We start from the raw sequence: 15,557 nt of genomic DNA on the forward strand, positions 1-15,557 counted from the left end.
TGATTTATGGTCTTAGAGAGTGGCATGGGGACACTGAGAGGGATTGACCATTGTCATACAGCTGGTAAGTATTTGAGGCAGGACTTTAACGCATTACTTCAAGCCTGGGCTTCTGTCTATGCTGGCATAAGTAAGTAATTTCTAAAAGGTATAGGGGAGAAAAGCATTGCTCAATTTCACTGATTCACATAGGCATGCCATAAAATCTACTCATTTTTCCAAAGTTTTCTAATTCATCACCAATTTATCTTAGTTGACACACATGAACAGGAAAATAATTATGTTACTGTAATTTGCACAATTCTATGTTATGTTAATTCTCTTAGATCTGGAAATGTGACTGAATAGGAATTCAATGGGATATTTTCTCATATACTCTGTCATCAAGGTTGCCTGTTTTGGATTATGTTTTTGTTGAACCAAGAGAAAGTTCCCAGTTACTTGACATCTGAAACTAAGATAATAAATTGTCACAGTCAGTTGATTCCTGGGCAATTCCATTCTCCTGTGTATGAGCTAATCAATATGGCTTTAGAAGAATATCAAAGTACCTAATTTTTAAAGTAACAGCCACACCGAAGAACTTGAGTGACTTATTGAATGAACAAGTCATTTAAATATGCTCTAACCACAGGACCCAAGCTGAGTGAACTTGGTCCTTTACCTCAGGCAGGAAGATATTGACAATGTATAGTTTGTTTGTTTGTTTGTTTCAAAATATACTTTTGGAAAAACTCCCTTTCCATACAATGAGGGAAACTTAAGGTCAAGTAATGTGCCCCTATGCAGTCTTGACTTGAAGTCCATGAGTTAAAATTCCAAGTTATGGCAGAAGACTCAGCTTGAAGCTGTCAGAAAGTCATTGCTCTTTTAGTAATAGTGCAAGGATCGTTATTTCAGTTGTACATCTGTCCATGGCTAAATCCTACTGGAAACTTCAGAGCAAATTTTGGCTGTATTTAAAAAAGGCTATACTAAAGATCATGTCAACCGATGCTAGCATAAGGATCATTCATCACTATCTTGGTCTCTGTATGCAACTGTAATAAACTGCTTTATGCCACAAATCTTAGCCCTTATACTTAAACCTTGCCTCAGTGACAACATAGAGACCCAAGAGTATGAGAGTACACCTTCAGAAGTAGAATATTGGTCTACTCATTGAAACACATGCTTGCAAATGTCAATGTTATGAGTAACCAGAGAAACTGGTAGAATTAGAACTACTCTTTTTTATAATTCCACTGCTACAAATACAGTTTTAGTATTTGTCATATGTTTAATTCCCAAATATTAGTGTATGTTACCAACTAGTATCTTCTTAATAAACAAAAATCTTAGATATCCTACTGGTTTTTCCCCTTACATTAAGATTCAGTCTTTCAATTTTGTTTTCCCTTGTTTCTGCGAATGTAACTGGGAAATTTGCAATTTCTTTTGGTGAAAGAGGAATACGATGCACCATATTTGTTTTAATAAAAGTCCCAGACTTTTTAATGGCTTAGAACTGCATTCCAAACCATGATTAATAATAGCATTAGCTAGCAGTCCTCAAGATCAGCATTATTTAATTTTTAATTATTTAATTATATTTAATTATTTACTGTTGAAAGCTGATGTGGTACAAAGAGAACAGGATTGAGAGTCAGAGGGTACAGGTTCACATCTAGCCTCTGTCCTTTACCTTCTTCACTTTGACTCAGTCACTTGACCTCTTGGGCTTCAGTTTCCTCATCTGAAAAAATAAGGGGTTTGGACCAGATGGCATCCCAAATCCCCTTACAGATCCTGTGATCTAATGTATGTTTAAGGGAGTCAGAAATTTATATTCAATTTATCAGTGATTAGATGAATATTAACATTATTTAGTTAATAATTATAGATATATAATTAATGGATATATAAATTATAGACATAATTTAATAGATAATTATGTTCACCACATTATTTTGAATTGGATCGTAGATATCATTTAAAGGAAAATGTATCCTAATAGTAGCAAATTCTGGACTTTAGGTATAACATATGCAAACACGTGTATATGTATATATGTTTGTATGTTAACATGCATACATACATTTGTACATATAATATTTCTGTATATATGTATATGTATACTTGTAGCTAAAATCCAAATCATACCTAAAACTGAAATTTCAGGTCTATTCAAGAAGAAAGAATGATTTAGAACGTTTCTTAATTAGGGCATTATATTTCTATGGTCCAAATAAAAAATATTTTCTTGGTTTAAGATTTTCTTATTTTGTTAAGATCATTGGTAGACACAAATAAATGGACATTTGTCAAAATTTCACAAGTATATTTGAATATGCATACTTTCTATTTCAAAGTAGAGACTTAGGATCAGCCAACATGTTCATGTGCTATAAAGATACAGGCTCTTTCTTAAACTAGGAATGATTGTTATTCACATTTAAAATGTAAGTAGGTTCTTGATTCATTAATATTTCTTCACCATGAACACTAACCTGCCCTTAATGAGTTTCTGTATTTATCAGTCATGTTTCTATTTTACTGTATAATACATAAGCATTTTAGGTTTTTTAACTTATTAAAATTTCCCCAAAACATAACCACTTACATTGTTTTTCATAAAATGATCACTGCCCAAAGAATTTAGAAAGTTTTTGAATAACCTAGACTTTACAAAACCCACATTGGCTCTCGAATATATTTGTTTTTCATTCAGTCAGCTTAATTTTGCTCTACATGTGTAGATAGCATGTTGGCCTGTCAGTAAACATTTATGAAGCACCTACTATGTACAGACACTGTGCTGAGTGCTAGAGATAAAAAGAAAAGCAAATGATAGTCCCTGCTCGCAAAAACTAGGTTAACTATATCCCAGCTATATATAGCTTTACTTCACTCCAGGGCCATTTTCAAGCTAGGATATCTATTCTATGATCAGAGTTCCCATTCTCCTCATCCCTTTTCCACTGAAACCTTGGATTCTGTTCCCAGAACCATCCCAGATTCTAATAAGTGGGCTTTCAACTTATCTTGCCCAAAACAAAGCTTCCATGTCATTTTCTGGACATTTCCAAACCATAATGCCATGTTTTCTAGTTCTTTATGTGTTGTCTACCCGCATGAGAATGCAAGCTCCTTGAGGTCAGGCATTGTCTTGCTTGCATATATTTGCTTAATATAGTATCTAGCATATAGCAAATGCTTCATAAATATGCATTTAGAGTATACCCAGCAGCAATGGCTTAATAAATAAGCACTTATAGTATACATGGCATATAGTAAGTGCTTAATAAATGCTTTTCATTCATCCATTTGTTCATTTGTTCAGTCAGTAAGTGACAAGAAACCCAGAAATTCTGGTATATTTTGCTCATAAAGCCGTCTTCTCAGACATAATGGATCATATCTACTCAAATATTACTTTATTTCTGTGATCGTATAGACCTCACCTAAGCCATTCTAATCTATATGATGACTCTTCTTTTTGCCAGCAGACCCTTAGAAGCTAACTGACTTATTTACTGTGAACATGGCTCATTTTTTAAAGGCAGACCCTAACAGGATTTCTGTAGGGGGAAAATTGTCTATTAAGTTATTTATGGAATTTTATTTGCTAATGATCAAAGTGAGTGAGAGATTAAAGTTCACTTTAAGGGCAACATCACAAGAATCAAAAGCAGCAGATACATATCCACCTCCCTGTGTAGTTGTCATGGGGGATTTAGGTAGAATTGAGGGGAGAGAGGAGGCCAGAAAAGGAAGAGAGAGCCCTCTAACAAGCACTTGTGACTTAGAATCTGTACCATTTATATTGAGAGATGAACAGACCTCCATGTCAACTATGGAGGTTGTTTACAGCTTCAAAATGAACTCTTCAGAGATACTTAAATGAAGGAATGAATGAATACCAGCTCTTCAACTTACCTTCCTAACTACCCTCTTAAATTTTTTTTTAAATACTAGAAATGTATAAGCCACTAAGGCAACAATGTAAATTGTAACTAGTTTACAGGTCAAGGACATGCCCAAAATTAAGCTTGACCTAATACTTCGTGGTAAATTTTAAAAATTTTTTCTAAACTTGTGATTTTGGGGGGGGATAGGAAACTCCCTCCATTTGTGTAGATTGGCATTTCCTCCATAATTTATAATTAGAGAGCCTTAGAGACAGTGAGAGGTTAAGATACCTGTCCACTGCCATGCAGCAAGTACATGTCAAAGGCAAAACTTGGGTGGAACCTTGGTCTTCTTGACCACAAACTATCTTTCTATTCATGAGGCAACGCTACAATAAAAATACAAAACAAGTGCTATTATTGAATTGACTTGTGCAACTGGATCTCATTTTATCAGGCACCCATATCTCTGGGTCAACAGTTTTTCCTTGAAGCTTGAAAACTTGGAAGTTGAATGGTAGAGCTTTTGAACTATCTATAAAACTGTTCTAGAGCCTCTAGATACAATTTAGCTGCTGAATTTCACTTTGAGTTAGTGCAAATGTGTTTATCCAAAGGATAACAAAAAAGTAGCCTCTGAAAGAAAATAGAACATTAGTGTGCTCTTAAATTAAGATACATATTTGAAAAGAGTACCTATTCATTATATTACATCAGTGCCTAGAAAAAAAGATTCATTAAGTTTAAGTGAAAATTATTTCCCTGAGGCAACTAAAACAGAAACTCAGGATCTGAAGTGACCTAACTCTGAAGGCCTTCTAGAGAAAATTGGTTTTATGTTAAAAAAAATCCTTGGAGGACAAAACCCATGACATATAAGACCCTTACATCATAATAATACCTAACATTGTATCTTAAAGTTTGCAGATTACACAAATGATCTCATTTGAGCCTCACAGTGAACACTGTCAGGCAGGTAATAACAGTATTATTAGACCCAACTTGCAGATGGAAAAACCGTTTCAGAGAAGTGAAATGACGTACCCACTGTCACATAGCTTCTGAGTGTTTATGGCAGTATCTGAGCCCAGATGTAGTAGCTACCTTCAAATCCAGCATTATAACCACTTTTCCCGTGAAGTTGTACAAATAACAATAGTCACCATGTCCAAGCCACCTCTACTGTTTGATCGACAGTCTCACAGGGGTACAACTGAAAGTGGTTCCTTCTAACACCAGGCATATGAGGGAGAAAGCAAAACTGACTAGGTCAGAGCTGTTCTACCATGATTCCCATCTTCCAGCCAGATGCAATGCGTCTTCCCTTGGCCTTTCTCACAAGCTGAGAAAAATAGATCAAAGATTTCAGAATTTAATGGAACCTTAGATGTAAGGCTGTGCTGGTCAATTTTCAACAACCAGCTTTGGGAGAGGAGAGATGAGTAGGGCAGAAATGAACACAATACACTTTGAAGTTTAATCTTCATTATTGAGATTTTCTGCATCAGTTTCCTAAGTCTGGACAATGAACAAAGAGATAAATCAAGCCCTGACTTGTAACATTTGCCAATTTCTGAAATATAAACACTCATGAGGCTCAGGAGCTGGTTAAAGCTGGCTCCAGCACTCTCTTGCTAAAGGTTATTGAATCTCATTCTAGAGATAAAGAAAGAGACTCTCAAAGATTTAGTGATTTGCCCAATGTCATATAGCTAGCATGGAAAGCAAGATTTGAACCTAAGTCCCCCCCGAATTCCTGTAGTGTTCTGTTCACTATGCCATAGTGTCTCCAGCCCTTATTGATGAAATCATTTATAAAGAGCCAGTGCACTGCTCAGAGTTATTTACACAATACTTAGTTGTGGAGCATCTCAGTCCCTTCTTTCCCTCGTATTTAGCCATTTTTTTCTCTTGGTTAGAATGCCAAACAACACATGCTTAGCAGAACTCATATTTGTGAACTGGAGTAGGTTAGTAGGTGCTCTGAGCCAGGTACACAGGAAACTCAGCTGTTAGGAGTTCTGATGTGAGTTGAAGATAACCAAAAAAGTATCAAAGAAATTTACGTTAGAAATTTTTTTTTGTTACTCCCTTGTTCCTTTATTCTTTATTTACCCATTCTGAGGTTTTCTGAAATGTAAATGGACTTTTTATCCAACTCCAAATACTGGGATTTTAGGTAAGCCTAGTATTAAACCTTAGAAAATCAGCATTAGGAAAATTAAACTGAAATGTAAACAAGAGGGAAGGTGTGTAGGTGACATGCATTTTAAGTGCATGTAAACTCTAGATTTTTTTAAGGAATCACCATAGAAACCAACCGTACAGTATTTGTTCTACTTGACAATATACAGAATGCTATAAAATGTGTTTTTAAAGTCATATTTAAGAGGAACTCAAAAGCAAAATAAAAGCACAAGGAGGACGAATTAATGTATATAACAAGACTATTCCTCCAATTTCTTGTGAAATACAAAAAGCAATGGGAAGACTGTACCTAAACACTGAAGTATTGAAAAATATTTACATTCTGTCACTTAGAATGGAATTATATGATTCTAGGATTCTGAAAAATTATGTAAAGTTAAATGTTATCATGTCTAACCCCCAGATTACAGATTAATTGCATGGCATGCCATGAATTGCAATTAATTTTTCACCATTACAATGGAAAGATCCCCACTAGGGGAAAAGGAAGGAGACTGAGAAAGACACCTTCCCTTGCTTAAATGCAGAGATGGGGGTCAAAAGGTTTGGAAACTTGCATGTAACATCAGGCTTTTTCAATGTGTAAATTGGCTTTGCAAAATAATCTTCCTCCTCCTCTTCATCTTTTCTTCTCATAGTAGCATAAATATGTATCTGTGTGTATATATTTATATGTACATATATATGCACATAGATGTACTCTTTTTTTTAACCTTATAGGTCCAGTAACATACCAAGAAAGATGCCTTACACAAGACCTTAATAAATGCTGCTTAAATTGAATTGATCTGACTAGGGTGGGTAAAGACACAATCAGATAGATAGATACATGGAAGATAGATGGATAAAAGAGCAAGCACTTAGTAAGTGCTGTGTTCCAGACTCTGTGTTAAACTAAGCACTGGGGATAAAAATATGAACAAGCAAGAAAGTCTCTGCCCTCAATGAGCTTACATTTTAATTAGGGAGACAACAGGTAAAGGAGTGCTGGAATTTGGGGGAAGGGAAGAGTGAATGTGGGGAAAAGATGAGACTTCAAGAAGGAGGCCAGGGCCCTGGCAAGATAAGGCAAACCACTCATCAACTAGAGCCTGGGGAGGAGTTGAAGTGTCTGTTGGAGTGGACATCATCAGAGAGTGTGTCCATGTCTTGGAGACTTTGGGAAATGTCGTATTGATGAATTTATGGTAATGAATTGACAAGTGAAATTGAGAATGCTGAGATGAGAATGTACTATGACTTTAACAGAAAAAAATTGTAGTTGTCTAAGGAAATTTCCTTTTCTCCCAGAAAACATACAGAGACTTCCGGTTACAAGGTGTATTGGAGGGAACACTAAACAGTAAAACCTATGAAGCTCTTCACAGCCGCTTGACAGTGGAAGAGGCCACAGCCTCTGTTTCTGATGGAGGAGGACTTCAGGGCATTACAATGAAAGACAGCGATGAGGAAGAAGAAGAAGGATGAGAGCAAGTAGATTCTCTATTAGTGACTTAACGTTGTTAATTTTGTAACTTGTCCTAGTAATTAAAGTTAGGGATTTGACCACATATAAATAACTATATTTCATTCCACTATTTTAAAAAATGATTATAGAAGCAGGATTAAAAGGGGAAAATGCCAAGGATTTCAGGAGGGTAAAATTATCCTCTTCCTATCCAGCTTGACACAGAGCTGAGTTTTGCTTTCATTTGTAACTGAGATATGTACCTTTCATTTCTTGAATCTGACATTTATTTCTCTATATCCATCGAAGTATGTCTTGTGCATAAAGCAAAAATATGTACCTCAAATTGTGCCCAGAAGTCATTCATCACTGTGCCAATTATTCAGTGCCCTTGTTAAAAGATGGTGTACTTTCAGATGTATAATTTATATGTAAGTTTCCTGTTATGTAGTTAATTTGCCATGTTGTGATATGTATTCAATGTTAACCCAGGTTCTTAGTGCTCTCAATTGGTATACAACTATCTTTAGCAGCCTAAAAGGACTGCTAAACACACCTACAGATTAGACTACTTTATGGCCTTGTGTCTTATCCAATTCTGTACATTCATCTTGGCAAGTTTAAGGGATTCCAGGGTGTGAGATAGGGGAGCTGTCATCAACACATCAAACTTCTCTTTCTTTGTGTAATAGCAGGAGCTTGCAGGCAATAAGTCATAAAATGTATCATGAGTACTTCTGTATTTATCAAACTTTGTATAGATTGAAAAAGAATTAAAAGATGTTTTCAGTATTTCAAACATCCCACTCATCTAATGTGCTTTTGACTCAAATTAGGAATGGCATTAGAAATTTGAATGAATGAATGTATTTCGCATATTTTTGTAGCAAGAAAAAGTTTATTAAACACTTATGTGAGATCTTAAATTACCTTATTTATCTCTATTTTGAAATTTTTCCTTCTATAGCCCTGAACACAGGGTGTTCCAGAAGTCTTAGTGCAGGTTTAAACTGACTTTTGGGACACCCTGTGTATAGATAATCATAGAATTTTATAACTTGGAGATCATTTAGTTCACTTATTTTACAGATGAGGAAACTGAAGCCAACAGTTACAATGGGGGTATATGATTTGGAGCCAGCTGGAATTACTTGAGGAGAGATCCAATTGTTAATTTTTTAGTATTAAGATTTACACATAAGAAATCAACAAATCAAGGCTTAATCTAAACATTATTGTTTTGTTAATAATGCAGATTAAACTTACAAGTGTGTCCTTATGCTATTTTTTTTAAGTATTGAGAGATTGTTGTTAAACATTCACCAGTACAACCCTGGTTACAAGGCCAAGATTAGAACCCAGGTCTCCTGAGTTTTGTAGTTTTTTTTTTTTCAATCAGTCTCACTGTATTCTGCCTCATGTGTTCAAGTGTGTGGCAAAAGGGGACAACAGGTCACATATGCATGTCTTACCTTTGACAAATCACTCAATCTCAATGGGTCTGTAAAGTGAACATCTATTTTTTAAAAAATGATATTGAATGAGGTATTCTATAAAGTGCCTTCTAACTCGACCACGTTGGTGAAAGAATAGGGGTTAATAAATATAGTGCCTAATCATTTTTTAAGAAAAGAAAAAAAAAAGGAGGATCACAAATATAGAGTTGGGTAAGCCTTTCCTTGATAATCTAATCAAATTCTCTCTTTTTACAAATAAGGAAACTGAGGCCCAGGAAAGTTAAGTGACTTGACTAAGGTCTCCTAGACCTTGCATTAGACCAAAGCCAGAGCAGAACTTGAATCTAGGTGTCCAGACACCAAATCCAGCACTCTTTTCACTGCCCCCCTCTACACATTTAGGTGAAGAAGGAGAAAATAGCCTAGCTACACGCTGGTATCATAAATGAATGGGTTTGTTTAAATGACAAAACAGGGAGAGAGAAAAGGGGAAGCAAAATGGTCTTTGTAAAGAAAAAATAATATTAATGCCTATTCAAGAGAGAAGAAAGAAACATAAAGGGCCTAATGTAAAGTTGTGGGGATCCAGCTGTGGCTTACATTCTGCTTTCAAGGATTTTTCCTCTTGAAGTCCCAGTAGTTTTCTTTCCCTACCCCTGATAAGGCAGGAAAAGAGATCTCCTGATGCTGGTGGGTGAGTGTTTCGCATTAAAAGACTTTTCTTCCAAGATTTATGAAGGGGGGACGCCGGGGAGGAGGGAAGGAAAAAGTAGAAAATGGAAAGGGAAAAGGTAGTGTCAGAGGGCCAGGTGGGAAAAGAGTTTATAGCTTCTTCTCAAACCGGAGGGGAAGGAACAGGAGCGGGGAGAGGAGAAAGTCCTAAATCCCTGCTTCTCCAGTTCCGTTTTCACTCTCTGGTACTCACAAGGATTTGTGAACGCTTCAGCGTGGTCTATGAAAAGTAACAAAAATCACTCCCTGGTAGGCTATTGAAATGAAAGAGATCTGCTGAAGGCTCCAACCCCAGTACGTCTCGGGTGGGGCTGGTGACCTCGCTGTCTAACTCCCTGGGGTCCCCAGCGAAGCGCTCACACTCTGGGTCCAACCCTCCCTCTGTGTCTGGGACCCTGGAGAGTGCGCCTCTCGATGTATTAGGCCAGCTCGGCGGCACCCGTTCCTGTAAAGACCAACCAAGACACCTAGGGCCTGAATGGGACTTGAGGAACTTTTACATTACTATTACAAAGAAGATTAAGAAAAGGGAGCGGCGTAAGGGAAGTAGGGAGAGTTTCTTTTTGTTAAACATTTCCCACTTCTCTGGTCTGGCAAGATTGATATCCCTAAAAGACATTTGCCCATCACTGACTGAGGACTGAATGTCCCTGAGACCGTTTCCAGAGACTCCAGTGCGGTACTCCGAAAGAAGCCCTCAGTTACCTACGTTAACACTGCACCCCCTTTCCCTCTCCCCTTGCACTATATACCCCGAAGAACTCGCGGTACGAGGAATCTTATAGTATGGAGATTTGAAGAATGTGTAAAGTGAGCATCGGACCCACCGTACAGGGCTGAACCTGAGCGAGAGGAACAAATCATAAGATGTTAAAAGCTGCATTTGAGCCGTTTACGTGTAGTGACACACAGACAAGTGAAGTTTCTAGCCCTTTCCCAGGAACTTTTAAACTTTAAAAAATAAAAACTGCAGAATTTCACGCTCGTTCCTCACGCTGGAAGCACACTCAAAGTTACAAAATTACTTAATCCAACAAACATTTTTTAAGCTCTTATTGTGCTAAACACTCCAATAAGGGCGGGGGTGGGGTGGGGGTGGGGGGAGGAGAGACAGGAGACAACAAAGTTTAGGTTTTTGAAAATTGTCCCTGGCCTCAAGGAACTTAGTCTAATAGGGGGATATAGCACCTCCACTTTTCTTTCACTTAACAGATTTGTAATTTCATGGGTGGGGGTATTCACCCATCACTGTACAGTCCAACACTCGAGCCCTTTCCTGTTTGATAGGCCCTGTAAGAGCTTATGCTAGGGCATGAGCTTGAAGAACCTAGCACCTCCACACAAGATGAAACATTGGAGAAAGATTTCAGTAGATAGCTACACTACCGTGTCATACTGGACAAGGAGATTCAAACCAGGTGCCAAATGAGGCAGGCAACCTGGGGTAAAGAATCCAGCCCTGGAGTCAGGCAAACCTATTTTCAAATCTTGTCTCAGACTTCTCTCAGCTGTGTGACCCTAGACAAATCATTCAAATTCAGTCTCAGTTTCCTCGGCTGTAGAGATGATAATGATAGTACCTACCTCAGAAGGTTGTTGTGAAGATAAAATGAGATGATATAGATGGAAAAGGGTTTTGCAAACCCTAAAATGCTGATAGGCACAGATCGTTAGACATTTCATTGAGGATGTGAGGCATTTGAATTGAACTGAAAAGAGCAGAACTGGTGCAGCAGAAAGAAGAGTGCGGGAAGGCACTCCAAAGAGAGAATAATTTGAGCATAAGCTTACAGGTGGGAAAAACAAAAGCACACACTCAGGACCAAGAGGAGTCCAGTGTGCCTGGAGCATGGTTAGTGACAACGCTAGGCTTGGAACTTGAATCTCCTTATTCCCAGACCATTAGTCCATTAGACTGCAAAGAATTTCTATTCCACTTGAGCTGGGAAATGGGGCTGGGGGGTGGGGGAGAATGTCATTTTCTTTTCCCAATTAAAGTTCTTCATGAGTACCATTTAAAGGTCCCCAGGAAAAGCACTGGTAACTCCAAAGTGCTTAACTTCTCCCAATGGACTTGAATTTCCTGTCCCAGATTCTACTCTGGTCATGGGGAGGAAAGGAAGTCTGAGCTGGAAAAGGAGACTTGGAATTAGAGTCTTAAAGCTAAGAAATGTCCAGTAGAGGAGAATGACCTCAGTCCCACTGAATGTATCTTGTGAGACAGTCAGTAATAAATCCACAGTTAGTCTCTGGGAATAATCCTTGGTTCCTAACCCCAGAGCCTAGAGCAAGGGTAAAGATGATAAATCTGGAGCAGGATGAGGTCTCAGAGACAGTGCAGTACAGTCCCCTCGTTTTACAGCTAAAGAAAAAGAAGGACCATCATTAAGATGAAATAACTTGCAAGGTCACAGAAGTAGTAAGCATCAAAGACAGGATTTGCATCTAAGTCATCTGATTCCAGAGCCAGTGCTTTTTTTTTTCTCTTACCAGGATGCCTAGTAAGAAGTCTGTAACTGATCTAATAGCCCCTGTCAATTTAGGGCATCAAGGTGGTTCAGTGCCAGGCCTGGAGTCAGGAAGACCTGAGTTCAAATCTAGCCTCAGCTACTTACTAGGTGTGTCACTAGACAAGTCACTTAACCCTGTTGGCCTCAGTTTTCTCACCTGTGGAATGAGCTAGAGAAGGAAATGGCAAACCACTTCAGTATTTTTTGCCAAGAAAACCCCAAATGGGATCATGAAGAGTCAGACAACACTGGAACAACTCAACAAGTGTTATTTATTTTCTTGGACCCTTCTAAAAATCATTCTAAGGTTAAGTGCATTTTATTGGTGGCAAAGCATCAAAAACAACTTTTGGTGGGGTAGATTGTAGCTCTAGACACTCTCTACACATACAAACACACATATACGTATATATAAATTATATATACGTATATGTGTGATAAGCGTATATATATACACATACATGTACATATATACACACATATACATGTATACATATATACATACATACTTATTCATGCTCAGTATCCACTGCATCTTGGCTTGTCTTTCTAAGGTCCTCCATAGCCTATCCAAAAGAACGGAATTTCTTGAGTATCAGAGCCACAAAAGCTGTTTGTCTATCCATTATCCATCCCATCCCTCTCCCTAGACCAGCTCCTTTTTCTGTTCTTACAAGTCCCTGACTTTTGGGCAAGTGATTAATGGTAACATATCTTCAGCCTACTTACATGCACCATGAATATTTCTTTTTATGAAAAGAGAACAAGCTGGCTTGTTCAGTTGATTTTATATGAGAAACCATGTATTTCCAGAAATACAATGGACTGAGAGGTCTAGAGAATATACTATAATAACAATAACAGCCAAGACATATATTTCTTTAAGGTTTGCTAAACACTTCAGTCACAGTCAATAAACATTTATTAATAACCTATTAGATGCCAGACACTGCTAAGTAGTAGAGTTACAAAGAAAGGCAAAAGACAATTCCTGGTTCTCAAGGAATTCACAACCTAATGGGGAAGATATAGCAACAACAGTGTACAAGCAAGATACATACAGGATAAACTGAAAATAAACAGAGGGAAGGCACTAGTGTTGAGAGAGAGAGAGAGAGAGAGAGAGAGAGAGAGAGAGAGAGAGAGAGAAGAGAGAGAGAGGGAGGGAGGGAGGGAGGGAGGGAGGGAGGAGGAGAGAGAGAGAGAGAGAGAGAGAGAGAGAGAGAGAGAGAGAGAGAGAGAGAGAGAGAGAGAGAGGAGAGAAGGAGAAGAGAGAGAGAGAGAGAGAGAGAGAGAGAGAGAGAGAGAGAGAGAGAGAGAGAGAGAGAGAGAGTATTCCAGGCAGGGAGGAAAGCCATTAATAGAGTCTGGGGATAGATTGTCTTGGGTGAGGAACAGCAAGGAAGACAACGTCGCTGTATCACAAAGTATATGATGGGGAGGGAAGAGTAAGGTGTAAGAAGACTGGAAAGCTAAGGGGGAGCAGGTAATGGAGGGATTTGAATGCTATACAGAGTATTTTATATTTTATTGTGGAGATAATAGGGAGCCACTGAAGTGTAATGATTAGGGGAGTGAGATTGTCATATGAGTTTTAGAAAGATTAATTTGACAGGTGAATGGAGGATGGACTGAAGTGGAGAAAGTTAGGGAGAACCTTTTATATATCATCTTATTAGATCTTGGCAAACTTGTTAGGTACCATTATTATCCCTATTTTTTTTCATTTTTTAAAAAACATTTTTATGTAAAGTTTTGAGTTCCAAATTCTGTACTTCCCTCTCTCCATTCTCTCCCCCCTCCTTGAGACAGTAAGCAGATATAGGTTATATATGTGCAATTATGCAAAACATCTCCATATTAGCCATTTTGTACAAAAAGACTCAAAAGGGAAAAATGAAAGAAAGTGAAAAACAGCATGCTTCAGTCTGTATTCAATCAATATCAGTTCTTTCTCTGAGACAGTATGATTCATCATTAGTCCTTTGGGATTTTCTTGGATCATTATATCGCTGAGAATAGCTAAGTCATTCACAATTCTTCATTGAACAATATTGGTGTTACTGTGTACATAGTTCTCCTGGTTTTGTTCTCTTCACCAAGCATCAGTTCATGTAAATCTTTCCAGGTTTTTCTGAAATCATCCTGCTTGTCATTTCTTATGGCACAATAATATTTCATTACAATCATATACCATAGCTTGTTTAGCCATTCCCCAATTGATGGGCATCCCTTTGATTTCCAATTCTTAGCCACCACAAAAAGAACTTCTATAAATATTTTTGTACAAATAGGTCCTTTTCCCCTATCTTGGATGTCTTTGGAATATAGACCTAGCAGTGATATTGCTGTATCAAAGCATATACATGTTATTATAGCTCTTTGGGCATAGTTCCAAACAGAATGGTTGGATCAGTTTACAACTCCGCCAACAATGCATTAGGTCTCCAATCTCATAGGTATGAGGTGGTACCTCAGAATTGTTTTAATTTGCATTTCTCTAATCAATAGTGATTTAGAACATTTTTTCATATGTCTATAGATAGCTTTGATTTCTTCATCTGAGAACTGCCTGTTTATATCTTTTGTATTGTTCCTATTTTAGAGATGAGGAAACAGGCTAAGAGAGATTTTATGACTTGGCCAGGGAAACATAGCTAGTAAATATATGAGGAAGGATTCAAATTGAGTCTTTCTGATTCTAGGTATAGCACTCCATCCACTACGTTACCTAGTTGCCTCTCAAGACCCTTTTACTGGGATGTTAGATTATGTTGTTTGTTGATGATAATAATAATAATAATGATGAAGATGATACTTGTGAGACTGAAAGGTGTTTCTCCAACAAGGTGCTATTTGCTATAATTATGCAAAGATACAGGCAACCAAAGCTTAATCAGTCAACTAATCAAAAAGCATTTATTAAGTATCTACTGTGTTCCAGAGATAACTTTGTTCAGCCAACCCCAGCATAACAACTTCAAGTCAGGCATAAAACAGGGAAAGAGAAATGTACTTAACAAAAGGTGGTTAATAACAATATAGATGTCCAGCAGAGTCCAAATGTAAGAGCAAATCACTCTAACTTGTGGGAGTCTCTAGATGCTCCTGTTTGGGAATGGATTGTGAGTTTTGAATCAAACCCCATTACACTATTGAGACTTTTCAATGAAACAATGGTCACTCAAATGAGATTAAACTAGCAACCCACTCAGAGAAAATCAAGTAGATGAGAAATGTGGATGGCCCAAATTAACACATTTATCTTGAGCAAGCACTGCAGATGGATAATGAGGTAGGACAAGAATAAATC

General features: G+C 37.6%; 1 protein-coding gene across 11 annotated transcripts in view; it reads left to right on the forward strand.

Moving 5' to 3' along the window:
* The window catches only part of CADPS2 (calcium dependent secretion activator 2), a 708,547-nt gene extending 700,073 nt beyond the window's left edge, over nucleotides 1-8,474 (forward strand). For all 11 annotated transcript variants that reach the window (XM_078154013.1, XM_078153999.1, XM_078154004.1 and 8 more), the window contains one exon: nucleotides 7,389-8,474. In XM_078154013.1, coding sequence (XP_078010139.1) covers nucleotides 7,389-7,565 — 177 coding nt within the window. In that variant the 3' untranslated portion in view covers nucleotides 7,566-8,474. The remainder of the gene's footprint in view (nucleotides 1-7,388) is intronic.
* The last annotated feature ends 7,083 nt before the right edge of the window (nucleotides 8,475-15,557 follow it).

This window comes from Phascolarctos cinereus, unplaced genomic scaffold, assembly GCF_003287225.1.
Source record: "Phascolarctos cinereus isolate Bilbo 61053 unplaced genomic scaffold, phaCin_HiC Scaffold_1;HRSCAF=81, whole genome shotgun sequence".
Classification (NCBI taxonomy): Eukaryota; Metazoa; Chordata; class Mammalia; order Diprotodontia; family Phascolarctidae; genus Phascolarctos; species Phascolarctos cinereus.